This window comes from Cyprinodon variegatus, unplaced genomic scaffold (assembly GCF_000732505.1).
Source record: "Cyprinodon variegatus isolate N-32 unplaced genomic scaffold, C_variegatus-1.0 Scaffold107, whole genome shotgun sequence".
NCBI lineage: Eukaryota > Metazoa > Chordata > Actinopteri > Cyprinodontiformes > Cyprinodontidae > Cyprinodon > Cyprinodon variegatus.
The window spans coordinates 1,584,778-1,608,379 of NW_015150560.1; the positions used below are offsets into that span (position 1 = coordinate 1,584,778).

A 23,602-nucleotide genomic window follows, 5' to 3' on the forward strand; every position below is an offset into this window, starting at 1 on the left:
GCAGAAAACTGTAAACATGATACAGGAAACATTGAATAACAAAGTGCTGTTTCAATTCCTGCACCACCTGTCCTTCATATTTGGCTACAGCATATTAACTGCCTAATAAACCGTAAATGTATTCTGGTTATTGAAACAATCATTAGCCATGGAGCCATGGCGCAAATAAGCACACCCCTGGATATTTTGCACATTTCTTTCATGATAAAACCACAAACTTTAGGACTTCTAATATATATATTTTATATGACAGACAAGTGTTGCACTTGTATGTATTCAGTTTTTTCGATCAAATGTCAAAATACAAGAAATAAAATCCAAAATCCATTGCAATCACCCTCCTTCAGAACTCATCTCATCGGTAAAAAGACTATCTGGGTGTAATTCAATCTCATTTCATCTGAATTATTTTTGAGACTTATGTAATTCTAACTGAGCTCTAAGGGTATGATCTAAGGATGCCTAGTTTTTGTTTGTTTTTCTTTAATTGCTTTCCATTCCTGTCTTGCATTCTGTTTGTGCCTTCTGGACCAGGTATCTCAACACCAGTTGGACGTATATTGAGAAATAGATTCATCTTTCTGTAAAGGGCCTCCAATTATAGGACAAATGACATTATAAAAACCAAGAAAAAGGATAAATTGTAGACACTTTAAAGCTGCCCTAGGTTACAAAAGTCAGTCATTGAACATCTCACAAAGCATTTATGAATCCATCCAAAACTGGAATGGGTTTGGCACAAGCACACATCTTAAGGAACCTGGCTGTCCTTTTAAAATTACAGTAAGTATGGTGGAGGTGTAGAGATCTATAGTGAGATCTCTGGTTGGGGCATGTGTGCGCTGAACAATTACTAGCTATGGAGTCCTTCAATATTGGCTTTTATAAAGCTATATATATTCCAATCTGCAGTGTGCCACAAGACAAAACTAGCAATCTGAACACCTCATCTGCACAGTAAAACATGGTGGTGGCACAGTCATACTGTGAGAATTCCTCAGCAGAACACTGAAGCTGGTCAGTGTATAAGGATTAAATAAAAACCTCTTCTGTAAGCAATTTCAGCTTAGCCAAAATAAGATGCCCTCCATTCTTCCATTGTCACTGTCAAACCCAGCTACTATTTACATTCTTTGTGTTAGACTGTCTAATAATCTCATAATAATCCCAATGAAATACATAAAAGTTTGTGGTTTTAATGTAACAAAATGTGGAAAAGTTTAAGGGGTATGGTTTATTTTGCATGATACTTTAGATCTACTGATACCCTTTTCATCTACTAAGATTCCTAAACATACATTATTCTCTAAATCATACACCAGCATAGATTAATAAAGCTTGGCACCCTTCTGATTTTAATGCCTCCAGGTTACAGAGGCATGCTCCTACAGTGCATGCTCATGATAACTACAGAAACATTTGTCTTTTGGCAACCAAAACCAATTGAAGCTTTTTCATTCATTATCTGTATTGGCAAAAAAAAAAAAAAGTACAATTGATATATGCATGCCCTAGACTCCTGCTTTAAAAAGAAAACCAAAAGGATCAATTATGGGACTTGATGCTCTAATAACATTTTATTGACGGTTGGTTTCGGTAGGTGGCAGTGAACAGGGAGGTTAATCAGAGATACTACCATCCTTTTCATACACTCTGGATAAGTGACGGATGTACAAACTGACTGTTGATGAAAGAGAACCCTGCAAACTCTGCCTGGTCAATGTTGGCAATAACCAGCTCGTCTGGTGGTGTAAGCTGGGGCTGGGTGCGTGTGAAGAACTTGTCGAAATTCTCAGCCCCTTTGCCGCACTGTAAAAAAACATACAAAACACAAAGAGGATAGAGTTGTTTAGACATCAGGTATATACTGCAATAACAAGAGTAAAAACAGAACAAAATAGAATAAAGGTTAATGTTTGTAAAACACCAAAAAAAGCCATTTTGCTTATGCCATTTCAAATCAGCTACAGTAAGTAAGCGTTGGGCTTAGTTGGAAGGTTGGATTATTTTGGAAAACAGCTGTAAGCAGAATATACACACAAAAGCATGTACAGCAACTGGCAAAGGTATTAATATTCCCAGAACATTTTATTTTTCTGAAAAGCTGCAAATTTATATATAAATATTTAATTTGGATTTCATTGCATAAGCTCACACAAAGCTGAACTTGAGGAGAAATCGTAAGAAAAATTTAGCATGTTTTTTTCTTATGTCATGTAGTTCTTTGTTTGGTTTAAAATAAGAGATCCCTTTAAAATATATCAATGTTTCTAGCTATAATGTGACAAAATCTGCTAAATGGAGTGCTATTGTCATTGGATAGTCATCACCATACCTTTAGACACAGTTTAAGTTCTCAGTGAGCACTTTAATTATCTTAAAAGGATCAAGTTGACTTTTTCCAAGTGTATAATAATCAATGCTCTGTTGTCTATGTCTTGGTTCCTGTTATAGAATATTAACCGTTTTGATAATAGATCCTGTTAATATTAAGGACATTTCTCTGTTTGTTTTTATCTAGCCTTCAAAATAGGATGGATTTGGTTGACATGTTGCTCCTTGTAAGAACAAAGGCTAAGAAAACATTGGGAATGATAAGCATGAAATGAAAAAAATAGATTGAATATTGAATCTGAAACACAATAAACTTTTCATGGAGCTTATTTTTTGGTTTGTTTGTCCTTTTAACTGTTAACTACTATGTAAATGTTTACTTAAAGGAAAGTAGGCTAATAGATTGCCCCTTTCTTGATGAATACCTTTGGAGGGTTTACTGTAAGCTTTTATAAAAAAAAAAATGGGTTAAGTGCTTTAAAACTCTTGACTAAATATTGTTATCAACTAATGTCTAGCAGTATATCAAGGAGCCTCTTTTTCTACAGTATTAATGTTCCAGCCACTCTATTTGGGTCTTATTATCTCTGTTCATTCGGGTGTCTCTGTTAGGGAAGGCGCCAGTACCTCCATATTTATTTCCCCTTCATGTTTGAATAGGATAGTCGAGAAAGAATTCGACAGATGATTTCATAGAGCCAAACAAAGCTGAAGAAAAAACCCCTGAGGGCACAGATGTGTCCAAGAGGATTGTGTTTGCATGCAAGAGCTTTTTGACTGTGATCGTTGCCACCATCAGGTGACATTTGCCCAGAGCCATGTTGTCCTGTCGCAGTGAATAGACAGCCAGGCCAATGGCATGAGACGAAAATCAAATGTGGCTCAACATGCACTCACATTAGTGCATTTGGCCCCTGAATGTCCTCTCCACCCTGCACGGCATACACCTGACGGGTAAGCGCCAGCATCCTTCAACTGCCGGGTCTTTCCGTCCACCTGTCTTCTTTTATCCATCACGAACCAGTCATCACTCAAGTGAGGCAAGACACTTTAAAATTTGACCTCATGCGACAATCTCCAGCCCCAAAATGTCCCTTTCTGTATCCCAAAGCAGTTACTCCTTGTGACATCGGGCCACTACTCCGGGGCAATGCTGCCGCCGCTGTGTACAGAGAGCATATGTGGGATAAAACCTCTGCTGCAGAACTGACAGCAGTGATAGTTGACAAGCACGCCTCATTTAGTTCAATTTCTGTCTTTTGTTTCAAAAATAAGAATACAAGATTACTGCATGTTTTTCTCTTGGTATGGCTTTTTAAATTAAAAATGTCAGGAATAGTGTTGAGTTCGAGGTTTTATGCAGTAGCCCATCGAAACCTTATTTTTATTTTGAAAACATGCAAATTGGAACAGAGGGGTCCACCCCTTTGGAATGTTTTTTTTTTTTGGCTTATTTTATTCATCTGCAATGTCCCATACCCGTCTATGTCTCTGAAAGGGCGGTCGTTAAAGGCTTTCTTTTTATGCATCTTTAGATCTTTTTCTACTTGCTAATGTTAACTATTATTACAGGGAGGGTAGAACAAACAGGAAAGAAAATTGCCTCTGACTGGATACTTCTCAGGAAATCCCACCCCTTGTAACAGTAGTTTTCTTCCTGGTTGTGAATAGTAATGTTACTAAAGCCTCTTCTGGCTTATTGATGATCTATTAAAGAGTTAGAAATTGGTCAAGTCATCATTAATTATCTTGATTATCAGTCATGGAAGACAGACATTTACATTTACAGTCAGTTGGCAGCCACTGTTAGCTATCTTGCCATTCATAGAAATTAACGTAATAAAATTATCCAATCTTAAATTTATACTAATAGCAATGTTGAATTATATAGTAAAATTAACAGTTAAACTTGAAATAATTACAGTTTTTATAAGTGGTAGCTTTCTGATTAAAAGTATGTTGTAGTTTATTTTATTGTCATATGTGATTTACTGTAGTGGGATTTTGAGTATTTAACTGCTGAAAAGGATGGGTGGGGTTAACTTTGGGGGTTGGTGGGGTCATGGAAACTTCTTGAACACAAAAGAGAAAGTTCACCATAAACTTGACCATTAATAAATAGCAAATTACTCCTTTCTGCAGTCATTTAGTAAGGCCTCAGTGGGTGAACTTTGGTTAGTATGCTGATAAAACATCCCCACATACTTTGTGACCTAGTGTCCTGCATCAGTTTTCTGACCTACTTTCTTTAATCTTTAATTCTCCATGCCTTTAGACACATACAGATGCACGCCTCTGCACTTAACTACCATAAAATAACACACATGGCTACTTAGGAAGATAAATAAGTCCTTACTTCCATTAGGCCTGTGTTGAGACACACAAAGAAGCACAATTTATCTCTGTCCTTAACCCTCTTCATCTCTACATGAAGGATGTATTATGCAAAACTCCACAATTTGTTTTCTTGTCAAAGTTAAAAAACAACTGAATGGAAACCAGGGCTGATTAAGGGAAAATCAGTGTTATTTATAATACATGTTGAAAGTGGTTTTATAGAAAAATTATATATATATATATATATATATATATATATATATATATATATATATATATATATATATATATATATATATATGTATAATTTATTTTTTATTTTTTTCATTTATTTATTTATTTTTTCAAATTAAACAGAACATTTGAAAGGGAATATGCAATATGTATTTTCATGCTCTTTTCCATTTTCTTATGTTTCTCTGCTACAGCAACTTAGGACTTATTTATGTTATTTTAAATTGCCATGCCAGTATACAGTATGTCTGACCAAGTCTCCTGTGCCACACACTTTTGCTTCTTGGAAACTGCTTCAAGTCTTTTGTGTAATGACTAAGTCCTCCCATTTATTTGTTGGCCTGGTTTTCATAGACTATGATTCAGCAGCTCTCGATCTGACCTACTTTCTTCTATTCAAACCATAAAAACGATCCAACATTCACCAGTGGGTGTAAAATATGTAGGCATCAAGTGGACTGTTCTCCCAAGAAATTTTAAACACCAACACAGACCACCTTAATGCTGCTGATATTTACTCATGAGATTGTTTCATTACTTATTGCAGGCAGCTGCAAAAATGACGCCTTTGACGTCATAAATATGGATTTATGCTAACTATGCCTTTAAAAGCAGTCATTCTACCACAGTGACTATGTTCTGCGTAATGTCTGAGGTCCTTGTCCACCATATACAAATTGTCTGATTCTCATGGTTAGACACAGACAGCTTTTTTTTATTGCAATTCTACAGCCGTCACAGCAGACTGAAGTGTGATCAAGAGGCAAGAAAAGGAAGAAGACAGAGGAAAGAGGAGGAGGAGCTGGATTAGTAAGGCAAGAATAGATTGCATGAGGAGTGAGAGGGTGATGTGTAATGACAGCCAGTTAATGGTAATGGACTGAGCAATAACATGGAATTTACATGGTGTGGAAAATGAGGCATGATGGCTAATTCAGCAGGTGACCATAATTACTGGTTCAATTCAGCAGATGCTCCTCTCTTTCCATCTCTCCCATCTTCATGGAAAATTTGTCATCGTACACATCCAGAACCAAGCAAGCATGCACTGGGCAGTGAACATGCAGGGTTGGATACTTTCTTGGAACTTCAGTGGAGCCAGTATGGTGCCTTTCTTACACCCTGACCTTTCCACATTACATCACATTACAATCCCAAACCTCATGGTGCTGGTTTTGGATTCTGCTTGATTGCTCAACACAAAGAAGGGCATAATTGTGAATTGGATATACATGTATAACCAATAAAAAGGTTTTCTTTTTTTTTTTTTTAGGAATAAAAATCTAAAAGATATTCTGTGTGGATTTATGATTGACATCTTTTCTTCAGTAGCAACAGAATGAAATTCAGTGTAATGATTGCCTTCAGAAGTCACGGCACACACGTAGTTAGAAAGGAAATCCCCTGTATAAACCATACAGTAGATGTCCAGAAATTAAGCTATGTGTAATAATGTGGAGGGAGTATATATTATTACACTATATTATTTTTTGTAACTTATATTCTACAAATATTGATCTTTAACGTATCAGTGTTTTACCACTGCTTGCCACACTCAGAGATGTATATGCAAAAAAAAAAAGGAACCATGAATTTGTTTCCCTCTGCTGCACAAATATGCACTAATTTATGTTTCTGTACTGTCCATCGTCCATTCTTGTTATGAAGTCATCAATGTGGCAAAGTTAAAATGTGTTTGCATAGTTTTTCATGGTACTGTATAGAGAGTCATTCTGTAGTCCCTATTAACCACTGCTCAACACATTATAGCAAAGCAACAAGCTGGTGCAGAAGCAATAATATCTTCCTTCAGTACTTTTCAAAATCTATAATAACCATCATTTTCTTTAGCTGACTCCCACACACAAACATTTTCCTTATAAATACACACAAAGCACACAGAATACATCAGCTCAGTGGGTAACTACATGGGCGAGGAGGCCATGATTCACCTTATTAGAGGAAGTGGACCCCTTGAGGATTGAAGCAGTGGAGAGCTGGAGTTTAAAAATGAATATATAGGAACACACTCATGTATAGACAGCAATGGATAAAGTACTATTTGGTTTTTCTGTTTTCTCAAAGAAACACAGCTTTTATGAATCCTCTGCAGAGCTTTGAGCTCTGATTTAGATAAACGTTCACTAATAAGCATAATAAAAAATTCAAAGGATAAAATGGATTCAGGAATCATTACCAGCATTGGCATAGTAATATAAAACTAATTATTTTGTTTGATGCTGTATTACTTCAATTCAACTCAGCAATGTTAAATTAATATATTTACAGTAACAGCAAAAAAGCCATGTTTAGCACCAACCATAGATTTAACTGGATATCGGAGTAAATACTTTTTCTTATGCAATATTTGAAAATTGATTATTTAGGTCATGATATTCAGTGGGTTTATTTAATTATTGCAGATCAATATCCTTTGATGAGGCCAGACAGTCTTGATAACTTGGATTCCTTTCATATCATCATAAACAGCAAAGCCTATTTTCCTTGACAACGTTTAAACATCCTTAAACAAAAAAAAAGTCTTCATTAAATTAAAAAAATTAGAGGGAAAAAAGTAACTTAGATCACAGAAAACACAACCGTTTTCCTAATCTAAGCTAAAAGCAATGTTGAAAAATCAAACAGCTCAAAACAGTTCAACTTTTAAAGCAATCTTTAAAATAAAACACTCTTCTAACTGACTTTAAATGTCTCAAAATATTCTTCAAAACAGTCTGCCTAACTTCCTTTAAAATGGTTCTCACTTCTTTATTTTATTGCTCGAACTTAAGGCATTTGAATACGTTTGATTTCAAAATAAGACATATATTATTAGTGATAATATATATATTATACTGCCCTTTTTTTCAGAAGAGCTAATATGTCAAATGTAATATGAATATTGTAACTGGGGGTAAGTTTGTAAAAGTTTTCAAACTTTTAGCTGCTCTTTTAACAAGACAAATTCAAATTTCTTTCTTTCTTGGGACTTTTTTTGGAGACTTATTGACTGCTTAGGTCTAGAAAACTTCACACCCTTATTGTTTGCAACAGTTGGTTAGTTTTGCTGATGATTACTTAATCAGACACAATAGATAAAGCTATGGGCCTGTTCTATATAAATAATCATAAAAGCAGCATGTTTGGAAAATGTTCTTTTTCACTGTATTTTTATTTTAGTGTAGTTTTTTTAAGCATGCCTTCTGGCTCAGTGGAATATGTCAATCTTTGTGGGTTACAAAAGACCTTTGAACCTCATTTGTGGACCTTCTAAGAACTAGATAATTCATTGTAATCCTGAAACGATTTCAAAAACTATAACATTGTCAAAGAATTGCTTGATTTTGCTTTATTATGGTACGATTGTATGTAGTTCTAAGAATTAATTTGAACACTCAGTTCATTTCCTTCTTTTCATTCCTAGAACTGTGATTGTATTCAACAAGGACTGAATACACACAATTACTAAAAGCAAATTAAACTTCATATTAAATGATTTACTCCATTTTTATGCAAGTCATTTTGAATGTTTTTCGAAATATTATGCTCCTTTAAAAAGCTTCTTAGCATGTGCAAAATGTAGTAATGAGGTTGCTGTGAAAGTTTTTCTTTCTATGTATACAGAAGGTGTCAAAGAGTGAAAAGCTAAATTTGTTTTAAAAGGTTGATGGGATCCTTGAAGTTTGTTCTGTTTAGTCGAAACCAAAAGTTTCAAACAAATAGTAATTTTTAGGATTAGCTTATCATCACATACAATATTGCCATGAGAGAATTCACAGATTAATGTAAGGTTCAAAGATGGCAAAAATACAAAAATGTTAGACCTCCTTTAATTAACCTTTTTACTCAGTAAGAATTTAAAATCATTAAGGTGATTATTTTAGAGCCCTTTTTACTTTTTCATGTACAACTATATATATAAAAAAAAAAAAGTTAGAACTGTAAATTTACAGTAATTTTTACCATTTTTTCAAGGCTGCACTTTTAAAAATATGAAACTGTCCAGTGAGCTGTTTCCAAATGAAATTTCTTTTTGCTTTACACCTTTGTGTAAACAAAATGACAAATAAAATCTGTCTAAAGTCTAAAATGATCAAAACGATCAGTGATGATGTCTGTCTGTGGGGAGTTTGTATACAGAAATATGTTTACCGTTTCCTTGCTTTAAGATAACATTCATTTATATCAGTATTTTAGCTGCAGTCATATGTTGTTTCTATAGAGTCCATAAATATAAAACCCCAACTGTTTATTTCACTGATCTGTCAGTGAAAAAAGCTAATTCTTGTTCCACACATGGATACAGAAACAGATTTTCTCCACTGAACAAAAGGTATAATAAATTAATATATTTATATTTCATTGCAGCAGAATTGCCTCTTTAAAAGGTCCCCTATTATTTACATTATCACCACTTCCTTTAAGACAACTCCTGCAAAGCCCACTGCTAGGGGTATGGGAGCAATATTGTATCAAAATTATTTGCATATGTGTGTGGAGAGTTGTGTCTGTATCTCGATTTGTGTGCATGCAGCGAGATTTGAAAATGTTTTCATAAATCTGGAAATGTGTGAGGAGATTTGGGTGTCTACAACAATCTGCAAATGTGTAAAACTACTTGTGTGTGTGTAATCCAGTTTTTACATTTGCAAATGTTACATTAGTTGCAAATGTTAAAAATGTTACATTTGCAGATCTTAGTATCCATTTGTAAATCTAAATACAGATTTGTGGATTTTTTTTTTTACACCTTTTGCAAAAATAACAGAATTTGCAAATAACTTTCCATTTTGGATTGTCTTTATGAGATAATTTTAAATAAAAAATGTTATGATCAGTTATCCAGTACTTAAGTACCCTTTTCACCTATTAACTTTTATTTACTCTTGCTGGAGTCATTTCTTGCCATGTTTTTTTGAGTGAAAAGATGAAGATGAAGTACTCTAATTTTATATTGAAATGCAAAGTTTTAAGGTTGTACAGATTTACAATAAACCATAATTTATTAATAGTCCAATTGTAGTCATATAAATGGGATGGATGAGCGGTGACACCTTTAGCTGAAGAAGAGGAAACAAACACCTCCTTCTGCACTGAATCATGCTTAAACATAAACCAAAAACAATATCCTCATAAGATGTGTTAGGTCTAGTGATGGAAAGCACTGAAAAACATTACCAGTGGACTTTTGTATACTGAATGTGTGTACTGACCGTTTTAGGCTTGAAGGGTGGCTGTATCTCTCTGTTCTCAAGACGATCCCAGTCGATCCGTCTGAAGAAGGCGTGTTCTCTGATGTCCCTCTCTCCTTCAGGGCCGCAGCCCAAGCGCTTAGATGGGTGTTTGGTCATCAGCTGTTAATACCAAAACAATAAACCAAGAACATATTAAATGGATTGGGTCAAAACAATTAAAGCAACAGTGTGTAACCTTCAGCCACTAGGGGCGCTAAACCTGTAATGTCCATGTGTAGCATCGCTTAAAGCAACTAGAGACACTGAAGTGCAACAAAACGAAACAGCCTCTCTCATTGTTTTTGTTTTTCGCAATCTGACCAACAGTCACACCTCTAGAAAAACAACTTTTAGCTTACTTAGCTCTGGTGTTTAAAAGCGGCACTCTGGACAACATCAGTCATTCATTGACGACCCTATTAAGTTACAGTTTAGTTTAAAGTTGCCAGTTTTTGAGAAGGACAGCAAGTTCTGTATATTGACCTGAAAAATCATTGAATATATCTCAAATTAAGCCGATTCTTAGGTTGACAATTATGTATTGTTGGTTTAAACAAAACATCAGCTCAGTGCCGATGCCAACAGTATACAATTGCATCGATCCAAAACAATGGTTAAAAACTATATGTTGTGTACAGATTTTATTTCTTATAAAATGTTATTGATTAAGGTCCGGCATACACTGCATGATACTTTCAGTCATTGTACTCAGCTACAGGTCAAATTGTACGACAAAACCACAGGGTTAATAAGTTCACAGCTCACAACATCTGTTCTTATACTGTATGACCCTCTGATGCAATCTGACGGCTCACACTGTACGACCAAAAACTACAAGTCGGACTCAGCCTAGCAGACAAAAGGCCCTGGTTGCGAATTCTTTCTAAATCAGAGAAGAAGAAGAATTTGTTCTTTTCACATGTGCAATGAGCAAAGTTGAGGTAAATTTGCTCGTAGCTCTGCTTCAATAGGAAGATACACTCAAGATGACAATCACCTTAAGATGGCCGACTGAATTTCAAACATGTTTGATTTCATCCTACCATACCATCGAAGGTGATCGTGAGAGGCTAATTACTCCTTGTTGCCCTCTGTATACTATGTAACGCAGGACGGATGATGAGGCTGAAAGCTCGTCCTCATCTCCGTCCGTCATCTCAAAAAACATGTATACCCACCTTAAGAAAATTACCCTAAATTCCTAGTTCAGGGAACTTGGGATGCAAACAGATTACATTATGTTAACTATAATACTTTTCTATATAATGAAGCCGCAACATATGATAGAAAGCTCAATTAAAACCCCCTAGATAGGGTTAAAGATGTGATTTTATGCTTGAAAAATAAATTCAAAACCAACTTTGTCTGAAGCCTAAATGACAGCTTAAAGGTGTTACTATCCAAAATGAGAACTATTAGCTCTGGATCTTTTAAATATATCTAAATGAAAAGCGGTCATCCCTCTGTTCGTCTGGGTATCCTTTAAAATTAGATGCCACTGCTTTTCTAGGTCAGCAAATGACAGCTAAACAGATGGACCAAAATCTGTGACATAATGTTGTTTCCCTCTGCCTGTTATGCCTTTAGAGGACTGCTGTCTCTTCAGTTCACCATGACAATAACATGACAAGACAATTTGCACCTAGTTAGAAAACCAAAACAAGCTCTGTATTCCAACACTGAAAATAGACACAAAAGTGTTATTGGTTTAGATTTACTAAAACAGATTCTAAATAATGTCCTAAAATTATAACTAGCTTTGAATTTTTTAAAGACTGAGTTTTGAAGAGTTTAAAAGAAAATAGGTTTATGATAGGACATATTTTAAACATCTTGAGTATGCATTATTTTTTGCACTGCAGGATATTGTTCTGACTAAAAGACAAAATGATGAGAAAGCACGAATAATGATGCAAAGCCAGTTGGTTTTAGGATTAATAAAAGTAAGCTGCCTTTGAACAATTGGCCCCTGAGTTGGGCTTACTACTGCATGTGCAAAGTTATTTTTTTAAGGTATATGTAAAAACACTGACAGGTAGGACTTTGCATTTTTTGCACAAAAAAAATGTTTTTTTTTTACATTACTCTGCAAATGTTATTGAATCAAAATGTTTTCAGTTACAATAACTTAACTTGAAATAGACAGAAAGCATGTTATTTAGTGAAGAAATTTATAGTAGAAATGTCTATTGTTTTTTTGCTTTATAGAATTAGAAAGAGTAAGCCAGAACTGAAAACAATCATTAGCTCAAAAGACTGCAGCATATACATCTTCTGATGAAATTAGTATTTTATTATTTTTATTTAGGGGCCCTGACTCTTCAAGTGCCCCGAATGGAACCCATGCAAAAATACTAGATCATTTTTAGTAGTGTTTATTAAAAGTTATGCTACAACAACAGGACTTTTGCTAAAACACTTAAATGAAACAAAGACTATAAGGTTATCTCATGCATCAGTTTCAGCTAATAAAAATATACAGTATTTAGCCCAGAACATCTGGGGGAGATCTTCTTAGTAAAGTTTAAAATATACTGAGTAAACAGCTCATCGTTTTAACACACATAAAACACCAACAATTAAAAGCTAAAACATTAAAACACAATCTTAACCAATAGGTCAAAAAAGTCATTTAAAGTCTTTATCAAACATTGATGTCTTTATGTTACTGCACAAAGTATTGGTTGGGAAGTATTGGAACAGGTACTTGCTTTCAGGGAAATGTGCTTTTAAAAAGAGTCAATAATATTTCTCCTCTACCTGCATTGCTTAGAGCATTAAGGAAACAAGCAGTCGAAGGGAAAGAGCCCAGTAAAAACGCCAGCAGGGTTGCTATGGATACCTAAGCCACAGGAATCAGGTAATGTTGAAAGGATCCAGGAGATGGCTGTGAGATGCGATGGAAAGGTCTATAACCAGCTGGGGCAGTGGCCAGCAGACCAGCCCATTTAATGCACTGTCTGTGAAGCTGCGTTCAGGAATGATGAGGCCTTCACATACAGTAGGTGAGCCACGTTAACCAGGGGCAGAGCGTACTCTCTTCTTTCCTCCTTATGATTAGCACTTATAAAAACTGATCGCAGAAGATTTGAAATCTAAACGCTTCTGATGTTGAGACACCAGCAGTGAGAGGACTCCACTGACAGGGATTGTAAGAAAGCTTTCCATTGTGACAAAAATAGTTTCTGTGCTTCTTGCTGAGGATATATATGACCAAAACACCACCATTTAAAATAATTCTGCTTCTTGAAGGATTATTCAAACAATCAATAAATTCAAACCTGTGAACAAAATAGTTGTTTTTCTAGTATTTCTACTACTTATTTGGCAAAATTTACATCCTGTTTTATATTATTCTGTTCTGCATTATAGCATCATATAATATATATTTTTGTTATGCAAATATTTTAGGTGATCAACTTCTGATAAAAAAGTATGAACTTGATTAGGAACATTTCCGTATGAGTTTTTTCTTACTTTTGTCAGTTATGAGTATCACGGTGCCCTGAATTCTACTTTATCTGATCTTTAGGAATAAGTTTGGCTCACAGACTATTTTGGAAAGCTGTAGACAGGGGCAAAAAATAAAAAGGCTGTAGATTTAGTTCTGCTCACAGCCTGTCATTTGGTGCAAAAAATCATCCTACTGTCAAACACATCATTAGGATGAAACACCTCAGACTGAAAAATCCTTTAAGCTTGTAAGCCTCACATCAAAGTGTGACGTACAGTCATCTCCACAAAACAGAAACATCTAGTGTGGACGTTCTGATGAGATTTCTTTTTTCTGGTGATAACCTAATTTTAACACCTCTACTACATCATGGCCAATCACCTTTATTCACACTCGCTCTAAGGTACAAAAAAAAGCCATCCTGCTGTTCCTGTTTAGAGCTTAAATCACTAGATCAGATGGACAAGAACGATGAGTAAAATAAAGACGATGTATAATAATAATAATAATAATAATAATAATAATAATAAATGCATGAATTGGAATGATTAAAAACCCAACTAAGCTTTAAAAATTAGGTCTCATAGCAGTGAATAAACAACTGTTTTCTCTGAGTTGAGACACTGAGGGCGTGTCTGCTAGGGCAGCTCAAACCACGTTCACATCTAATTCACTGCAACAGTTTAAAAATAAGCAAAATATTATGTTTACATCCTGATTTTTGATTCACAGAGATCACAAGCTTCGCCTGCGTGTGACTTGTTCAATGAGGACAAAGGCTGCGGCTGCTGCGTCTGAGTCCCTGTATTTTAGAGGAGGGAGGGTCTTGCTCATTATTAGCTAGAGACGGTAAACTAAGAGCATTCAGTGCAAATTGCCACCAAAATCTCCAACATGACATTGGTAGGTTTTTCGTTGGTCTCTAGTTTTTTAAAGCAGATGCTGAAGTTGGCAAAAATAAAGGACAGGGTGTTCATTTTTATACTGCTAGATAAGATTTTGTTACAACAAGAATAAGCAGAGTGAATTCCTGCTAAAATAAAAATATGTGGATATGGGGAAATTAGGGTATTTTGTGGAAAATCAAGTCTTATCACATCTTTGAAGACCAAGTATACATTGTTATGCTCTTCCTGTTCTGAATAGTGCGCGTATATTGGGATCAAGGGGGGAAAAAATACATTGTTCAGCTACATTAAGCTTTCATAATTACAGCTTCAATAAATGGTCTATACAGCATGGAGAGCTACCAAAGGATGATATTCGGTTAGTGGAGCTATGTTTGAGTCACAGCTGTATTAATGCTGCATAATACTTTAACATAACACTTTATCTCATGTGTCCAAAGTCATTGGTTGGAGGCTTCTTTTGCTTAGGATCAAAGTATGTATGCTGCAGTGTGTTTTAAGACATTAAGGGAAAATTATTTATACTTTGAGTCTTTTCACTGAAAAATAAAGAAAAGCAGAAATGAAATAGTGTGAATAGAAACACAAAAAAAAAAATTAAAAACATGGAAACATTGTGGAAAGCAAAGCAAAAAAACAACAAAACAACATAATTGAATTCCCCCCAAAAACAAAAAAAATTAAATGTGGCAAACTTGCCTGGTTTTACCTTAAAATTCATTGACCTTACTTTATATTTGTAGATCATGTGCCTATTTGTATCACCTAAAAGCTGTATCAACATAGGGGACTTTGACAGTCTTACATTGAGTCCCAGAGATTATGAGAATAAGAGGAAGGTTAAGTTAATTAACTGTCTTATGTGTTCACATTCACAGGGATTAAAGCAAAAAAAAAGTCCTGAGCCTGAACTTTTTCGACACAGGTAAGAAACTAATTGTGTGTGTGTGTATTTTCAAGCCATGCCAGGAGGGTGTGGGGACATGGGATCAGAGATTGCATGAATGATTAAAGACTAAATTTGACTTTTGAAAATCCAAAACCAAAAACGGCCAGAAGATGCCAAAAGTGCATCTATAGCTAGTGTGAATGAAGGCTGATTTACTTCAAAACAAGGTCGTCTGCGTAGGTGTCACAGTGAACGCAGAGACATCCACGCAGACAGGAGGACTCTGATTGGTATAATCTACATCCACGGATATTGACACTGATTGTTTTTTTAACAAGTTCAGGCTTGTTTTGGTATCAAATAAATACAATGAAATTGTGGGTTGGGTAGGACCGTTATGCAACTTAAATAATAGAAAAATATTATTTTCAGACATTAACTCATCAGGGTATTACATGTTTCCAAGATTCCAGCTAGATACCCAGCATCACCTCTCGTTCCTCAAGTCAATTCTCCCACAGTCTCTTTCTTTTTTGCTCTAATCTTTCTTTTTTATAAAGTGTTCTAACATCATGTAAATATAATTTCTTTAGTGAGTGGGGATTCTGGTGATAACTGAGTTCTAATTAGGAAAAGTGTAGCAGCCTATCACAGATTAAAACTAGGAACTAAACACATGCAGTCAGGTTTCTGTCAATGCAGAGTATTTTTAGATTTCACAGAAGCACGAGGCCTGCACCAAAAATGATGTGCTAAATGTTAATTATGACTGACACTAAACCTACTTTTTTTCTTAATAGCCTAGACAAATAATTTGTACTATTTGATGCTACACATAAAGCAGTATGAGCTCATAAACGGAGTCCTGGAAGTTAAGGACTAAGGCGCACTTCTTGGCATAATACAAAACTAAAGTGGAAAAAGAGGGCAAAATGATTCAGTAAAGAGGAAGGGACAGTAAGACAGAGCACATTATGGTGCAGTTCACCAGCTCTGTACAGCCTAAGGATAGAACAAAACTGCAGCCTTTATATCAAATCCTTCTTATATTAAGTTTTTGTATGTTTTTTGTGCCATTTGAAAATAGTTTGGACTTTGCTGAGTCCATTAAGAATCCTGTTTGCAGGAGAAAGTAAAAAGCAGGGCAGTCAAAACCTGATCCTAGGCTTCTGCTGAAATCAATGTCAACCCATGAGAAACCTGTTGAAAATACTTCCCATCTTTCTCAAACCACTATATCAATTTTTTGTCTAAATTTATATCCAGTTATCCTGAGGATCAACATGCAATAAAATTACCTCCATCTAATCTAAACTCAAGATAAAAACACTAAATCAATAAATAAACTGTCCAATATTTTAACCTTTGTAAATCTAAACTGTTAGTTTTATGCTATTTGATAAAGATATAGATTTTATATTTTTAAACTTATCATAGAGTAGGATTACTTAAAGAAAATCAAGTCAATAATAATAAAAACCCAACATTAAACTACTCTTCAGAAATATCAATTCACTTCAGTGTCAAAAGTCAAAATATAAAAACATACGCACTTTTAGTAGTTCTGTGGATAAAATGAAATGTTTAACTGTACATGCATTAAAAACCAAATTTCAGCTAAGATAGGGATTCAATCAACAGTTTTGTTTTGGCCTTGTTCCTAATCTTCTGGTTTTATAGCAGCAGGCAGTTAGAAGTCATTAGGTGTTGTAGATTAATACCTGTACGTTTTAGATCTGTACTCGTTTTATGTTGTTGCAAAGCTCTAACTTTTTAACTTTTATTCATAACTGTTAAACTTGTATTCTCACAGATGAAACATCTGATATTACATGTATGAATAAATTGACAAGGAGCATAGATAAATCTTAAACTTTTCAGCATTTATTAATTTACATTTACAGATTAAGACATAAATTGTCAGTTAACCCACCCCATATCTGTGCTTTAATAATCAATGTGCTTAAATAGCAACTAAACCCCTAATCTATACTTATTTTTTACAGATAAACTGCATAAAAATGGGTGCCAAGTTTGACATTTTCCTGTTAACTTGTTTAATTCAGCAACATCTGGCCTTAATGCACTAAGAGGATCCCTTTACGCCTCTGGAATTTTTATCCCAAGAGACAATCACAAGAAACTTCATGACAATCCACAACTTAAATTCTCAAAACATGTATGGAGAGAATTGCATAAATGGTGTGGAACGTCACATTTGAGACAGTTATATGCACCTTTATGGCATAACTCGGTGGCACCGAATGGAAAAGAGCACTTTATTATAAGGAGTAGATTGAGAAAGGAATACACATAATTGGTGACCTCCATAAAGATGAGGTGCTTATTTCTTTTGAGGACAGGATACTAAAACATAGATTTGAAAAAATGGGTAACTTTTGGAGGCACTTGCAATTGAGGAACTGCATTACCAAAAGCAATTTAAGTGATTTTTTTAAAGCACAAAAACTTTTCCTATTACTGTTTTAATATTTACATGAGAAATAGGAAATAAACAATCTTTAATTTTTAAGAAAACAGTTTGTTATCTGCTCACCCCTTTGCAGATGGACACAGCTTCTTTTGACATGGACTTTGGGTAAGAAACATTGTGCTCCATAATGGACTGGAACAACTCATCTTCATCCTCACCATCAAACGGAGGCTGTGGGTGGAAAGACACGATGTTCAGGATGCTAAAGTTACACAATGAATAAATACTGATTTTTTGCTTCAAGGTCCTATAACACAATGGCTCACACAATACCATTGCACATCAGCAAGGTTTAATCATTTTCATACAGGTGAAGAGACAATCAAAAATATAAAATTTTTTCACTGGACGGAATAAAAACAAGCCAGAAACATTGTTAAATTGACACAGGAGATCATGTTTCAGAGGAAGACCTTCTAAGGTCAGTGGAGTGGATGACCCAGCTTTTCCTTTCCCTGCTTCGTCGTTATCATCAGTTACCATAATATGGGTGTTTTGACAGTCCATAAAATGAATTATTCGTCATTTCCACACCAGTGGACTCTTATCGACCAGAGGTAGCCTGTCTGCATGAAAATATATATCTTCCTAGTTTTTCTTTCATAAAATCAGTCAATCAAACATTTCTTCAGCGATACTGAAACTAAATTATGATTTTCTCTTTTAAATGGTGACTGTTGGTTTTAGAGCAGCCTTTACTGTCACCTGGATTTAAAATTGATGATATGTGGAAATTTGCATCTTGTGCAGAGTGAGTATAAATAGGTCACAACATTTATTATGCTTGTTCTGATTTAGGTCAGCGCTGTGTATGATTTATAACAACAGGCTAAAGACACAGTGACAAATTCATGTGTAAACATTGAACACCAAACAAATCAGTTTTTTTCAGTTCAAATCTAATCTAATATATACTGTAAAGAGAGAAATTTGAACATTAAAGCAATTGAAATCCAGATATGCTCTTTGTGATGTTGTGGGTTATTGCTACAAGGATTTGCAGAAGTATCCACATGGGGATGGTGGGATAGGGGAAAGATTATTGCTTTGACTTGTTGCAAGTCTCTGAACACAGAGAAAAAGTTGCTAGAAAGGTTAAAAAAGTTAAAATTAGCAAAAAAATAGCTAAAAAAAGAAAAAAGCAACAAAGTTACTAAGTTAGCTGCAGTGATTCCAGAACTTTAAACATTATACTTGCATATAAAAATCATTATATATTTCCTTATACTCTGCAGTTATTTGATACTCTGCATTGGTAAACAAATACAATTTTGAAAAAAAAAAATTAATTAAAAGTTTGTGGAAATATAAAAATGGAAAAACATATTTAAAACAGTTTAGAAGTGTTTTTACTGCAAAAAGATAAGGATGGCAGCTGTTCAATGCAGTACCAAATAATTCAGCATTACTCAAATGCATCAGAAGCGATTAACTCTTGGAGGCACTTCTACTAGAAATGCTTAGCGTGGGTCTATCTGAATAAGGCTGTACAACCTGTAGCATAAACAGTTTTAACAGAAGGGAACATGTTTGTTTATCAGTCTGAAGCACTCACCTGTCCTGCCAGCATTTCATAAAGTAGAACTCCATACGCCCACCAGTCCACAGACCGTCCATATGGCTGATAAGCAATGATCTGAGGAGGAGGGAAGAAAAATATACAAATATTAGCTTAGAATAACATAAAGCAACACATTCTTTTTCTTCGTGATGGAGAATGTGAATGTGGGAAAAGGTTTCTATAAGGGGGACAATATCCGAAAAGAAAAAAAATTGACAAAACATTTTTTGGATGCAGGAATTAAAGCAAATATACCATTTAAAACTTTGATAAAAGAAAATTTAACAGTGTTCTGATTCAGAAGGAAAGACACTCCTGACACTTTAGATCTGCAACTATTACAAAATTTGCATTAATTTATTATTTAGATGAAACATTATTTAAACCAGCCACTCCATATCTGTTAGCTCTACCTGGAGGAACAATGCAGGACCAAAAAGAGCCTTATATAAAAGAGCAGGAAAAGTATCTTCTCTTCTGAACAAAAGCTTTTGCCTTTCTAAGCAGTAGACGCAGTAGCACATTTCTAATGAACATTTGCAATGAAACTAATACTAATGCTTTCAGCCAATTAACATATTTTTGCACGCACATGTCACTTCAGTAAGGTAGTATTGAAGTGATAAAGTAAAAAAAAAAAAAAAATTGCAATAGAGACCAAATGCTAAATGCTATAAAACCATGTAAACGTTATAACACAATTTTAGAAGATGTAAAATAAAAAAACAAAAACATCTTCTTTACAGTATTTCCCTAGTGTTAGGGTGAAATGCCTTTCCAACTGTATTGCAGCTTACAGTATGGAATTTTATTCCATAAGATGCCAGCGATATCCAGCAGGAATTGGGTCCATTCATTCTGAAACAACTAATGTTGTTGAATCAAGGTAAAAAGGTGACCTCACACACATCTCCCATGTTTCTATGGGATTTAATTTGGGCTTATGGACTTTGTTGTGCTTAAGCTTCTTAAAAGTTGACATGTGTGCTCAGTCATTGTCCATTTAAAAGAGCCATTTTTTCCTTAAAATTAAGCTCTTTGTAAAATTCTTTAGATGCAGCTTCAGTGTATTTCTCCATTCCCTTCTTTCTTCCTGATGCCAATTATTTTGTGAAGCATACTATTCCTTCTTGTAGCAAAAACATTAAAATACAGCAAAAAATGTCAATTCTTTTGTGATCAGACCATAAGACACATCATCAGGAATCAGGTCCATATGTCCCTAAGTGGGATTTGTCTTTAATTCCTGCTTTAAGATTTTTTTGGAGAGCCTTCTTCATTTCTTTCTACGAAACGTGCTAAACTGTGGAAAATTAGACCAGCCTGGAGATCTATGGAGATCCACAATTTGTCTAGACATTAAAGATGAATAATCCCTCAATACCCTACTCTTACATGACAATTACAGCATTTATCTATATTTGTAATACAATTTACAACTCCAATCCTAACTAGTTGTGACCCCATTTATCAGAAATGACTAAACAAAACTGCAGCCAAGAGACTCATGTACTGTAACTTTAGCAGAGTTATAGAGATCCACAACTCAGATGAGTGAGTTGGTGACACAGCAAATATTGGTCATTGATTTTAGAAATCTAGCCCCCATTTGTTTCAGGAATATACCTCTGCAAATTCTCAGTCATATGAGTCATGGCAACTATAAACTATCAATCTGTATTTGGAGGGTGGATGTTTTTAAGCAGGCCCATCATGCAGTCCGGTTATCTTTATTTTAAGCTAATTTCAGGAATAAACATTTTACTGTAATAAAACCAAAAAAAGGTCTGATCTTCAGTATATCGAATGTCAATGTAGAAGAGATAGTCAAAATGCAGAGCAGATAACACTAAAAAGCTTTTCTCATCAAAATTCAAAAAGCTCTCTGCCTAGAGAACCAGTACAGACAGGGAAATGCAAAAAAAGAAAAAACTGCTAAACATTAGAAAAGTATTGAGCCTTGGCCATCGTTTAGGACAAAACCATCATATGCATGTTAAAAGAGGCCCAGTCAAAGACCAAACCTAAGTCCAATTATCTGTGAAAAGACTCTACTTACATCCTACATTTAATCTGACATAGCTTCAGGCAAAGAAGAACTGGTCAAAGTTGTAGAACTGTATGAAGATAAACATAGCTGGTATGCAAAAATCATAAATGACTTCTTGTTGTAACCCCGACAAAATGTAATTCTTTAAACTATTAGCTTGGCCAGATAAATACATATGTTATGCTAAAAAAATTAAATTCTTAAAAGCAAAGCATGTTAAAACTATGTTTAAGCCTTTCTCCATATTATAATTATGCACTGCTTTGTGTAGGCCTAATGCATAAATGGCCCACAAAATAGTGTAAAGTCAACAGGTAATAGTACCCTTGCAAGGCACAATAAAAATATAGGATGTCGCGTCAGAAACACACAAAAGCTCATTGCATTGTTCTGACCCAGAAAGAAAACATCCCCAGGTGTGTTATATCAGAAGTGCCATACATCTCTTTAGGCCCTCCTCTGAATTAGGACTGATGACCCCTGCTACACACAAATTACTCATGAGTAACTCCCATAGCTATTAAAACACAAAACCATTTATCCACATTGGGCTGCAGAGAAAAAGAAAAAAAACACACACAATGTATACATGTGTAATAAAACACATGGATAGAAAGCACTCTGTACAGAGCAATTCATGAGCTGTGGGGAAGCAGGTCTACTCTGTGTAACAACCTTCACTGAGTCCCACCTGACTGCTGCCTTTACCACAGGGAAAAAACAATATGTACACAAACACATGTGGACCCACATTATGGTCCTAATTCTCTCTTGAGGGCTGATGAGAGACAGATAAGCATGCAGTATATCCACCTGCTCAGGGAGGGCATATTTACATAACTCTGCATCTGCATGTAATAATATACATGTTAGAAGGGATTTATTTGTTTTTTCTACTGCAAGTCAAGCATTGGGCACATCGAAGCGTGGTCAAATACATCCAAAGCAGCAGATGTTGAGCTTGAAAAATCTATCAGTCAGAGAAGCTGATCCAGAAGCTGACTGGTAAACAATCACTGCATCTTTCCTCCTTGCAGATTTATTCTGTTACAAACTGTTTAACTTCTTTTTAAAATGTTTTCTTCTAAAGGACTTTTATTGTACTTATTTTCCCATGTTATTTAAGTATATGTAAACATAATCTTCCAAAGCCTTCATCATTAACACCAGTGAGTATATTTCCTGGTATTAGTAGAACTTAGTAAAAAAACAATTATATTTGATTATTTTCTTTACAGTTACAACAAACCTTTATCCTATTGATTTTTTTTTTTAAGCAACACAAAGTATTTCGCAATTTCAAAGGGGGAAATTTAGGATTAGGGTTAGCTTGGCTTCCAAAAATAAAAATACTAGGAGTACTAGTTTAATCCCCCTTGGAAAAAAAGCTGAGTTGTGAACAAATTGGAGAAGGTTTGTGAATATAATTTCCTACTGCCAGAGTATTTCAGGATGTACAGAGCTAAAGATTTCAATGAACCATTTTAATAGTAGAACAAGAGGCCAGCCGTCCAAAGGCCTATTTTACTGTATGAAACCAAGACAAGGGATTAAATCAGGATTTTACAGATTATCTGGCCTAATCAAGCCTCCATTCAGTTTCTGTTTTATTCTGTGCAACTAGCCTCCTTCTGAACAGGCTAACAGCCAGGCTTACTGCATATCGTAATACTTTTAATCAGCTTACATAAAAAAAAACACTAATACAGTATATATTTTTATATAGTCATTTACTATATGATTTTAACATTAATACTGTAGCCTAGAGAGCGTACTATATACTATCATTTTTCCATGTGTACATTGTTACTGGTTTTAAAGGCAGATGTTGTCCTAAGTTTGACAGAAAGGCCTTGCATTGTCAGAGTTGTAGGGAAGCGGCTGTTCCAACCGCTGCATATCCAAATTCTCCCGAGTGGTGCAAGACTTTACAAGAGTGAATAAAGTGAATGTGATTGGTCGTTTATCAAGGGGGCGGGATTGCTGTGGCAGAAGGTTTGCAAGCAAGTTTAATTGTGGCTGGTGTCTTGGAAGAACCTTGCTAACCACTTAGCAACTTAGTGCTAGTAGGTTCCCAATGGGAAATTCCATAAGGACCAAGTAGCAC

At 34.9% G+C, this 23,602-nt stretch overlaps 1 protein-coding gene across 3 annotated transcripts in view; it reads right to left on the reverse strand.

Moving 5' to 3' along the window:
- Positions 1 to 6: 6 nt before the first annotated feature.
- LOC107084715 (protein kinase C alpha type) overlaps positions 7 to 23,602 on the reverse strand; it is a 175,371-nt gene continuing 151,775 nt past the window's right edge. For all 3 annotated transcript variants that reach the window (XM_015374673.1, XM_015374670.1, XM_015374671.1), the window contains 4 exons: positions 19,440 to 19,520; positions 17,948 to 18,055; positions 10,119 to 10,259; positions 7 to 1,809 (listed from right to left, as the gene is read on the reverse strand). In XM_015374673.1, coding sequence (XP_015230159.1) covers positions 1,645 to 1,809; positions 10,119 to 10,259; positions 17,948 to 18,055; positions 19,440 to 19,520 — 495 coding nt within the window. In that variant the 3' untranslated portion in view covers positions 7 to 1,644. The remainder of the gene's footprint in view (positions 1,810 to 10,118; positions 10,260 to 17,947; positions 18,056 to 19,439; positions 19,521 to 23,602) is intronic.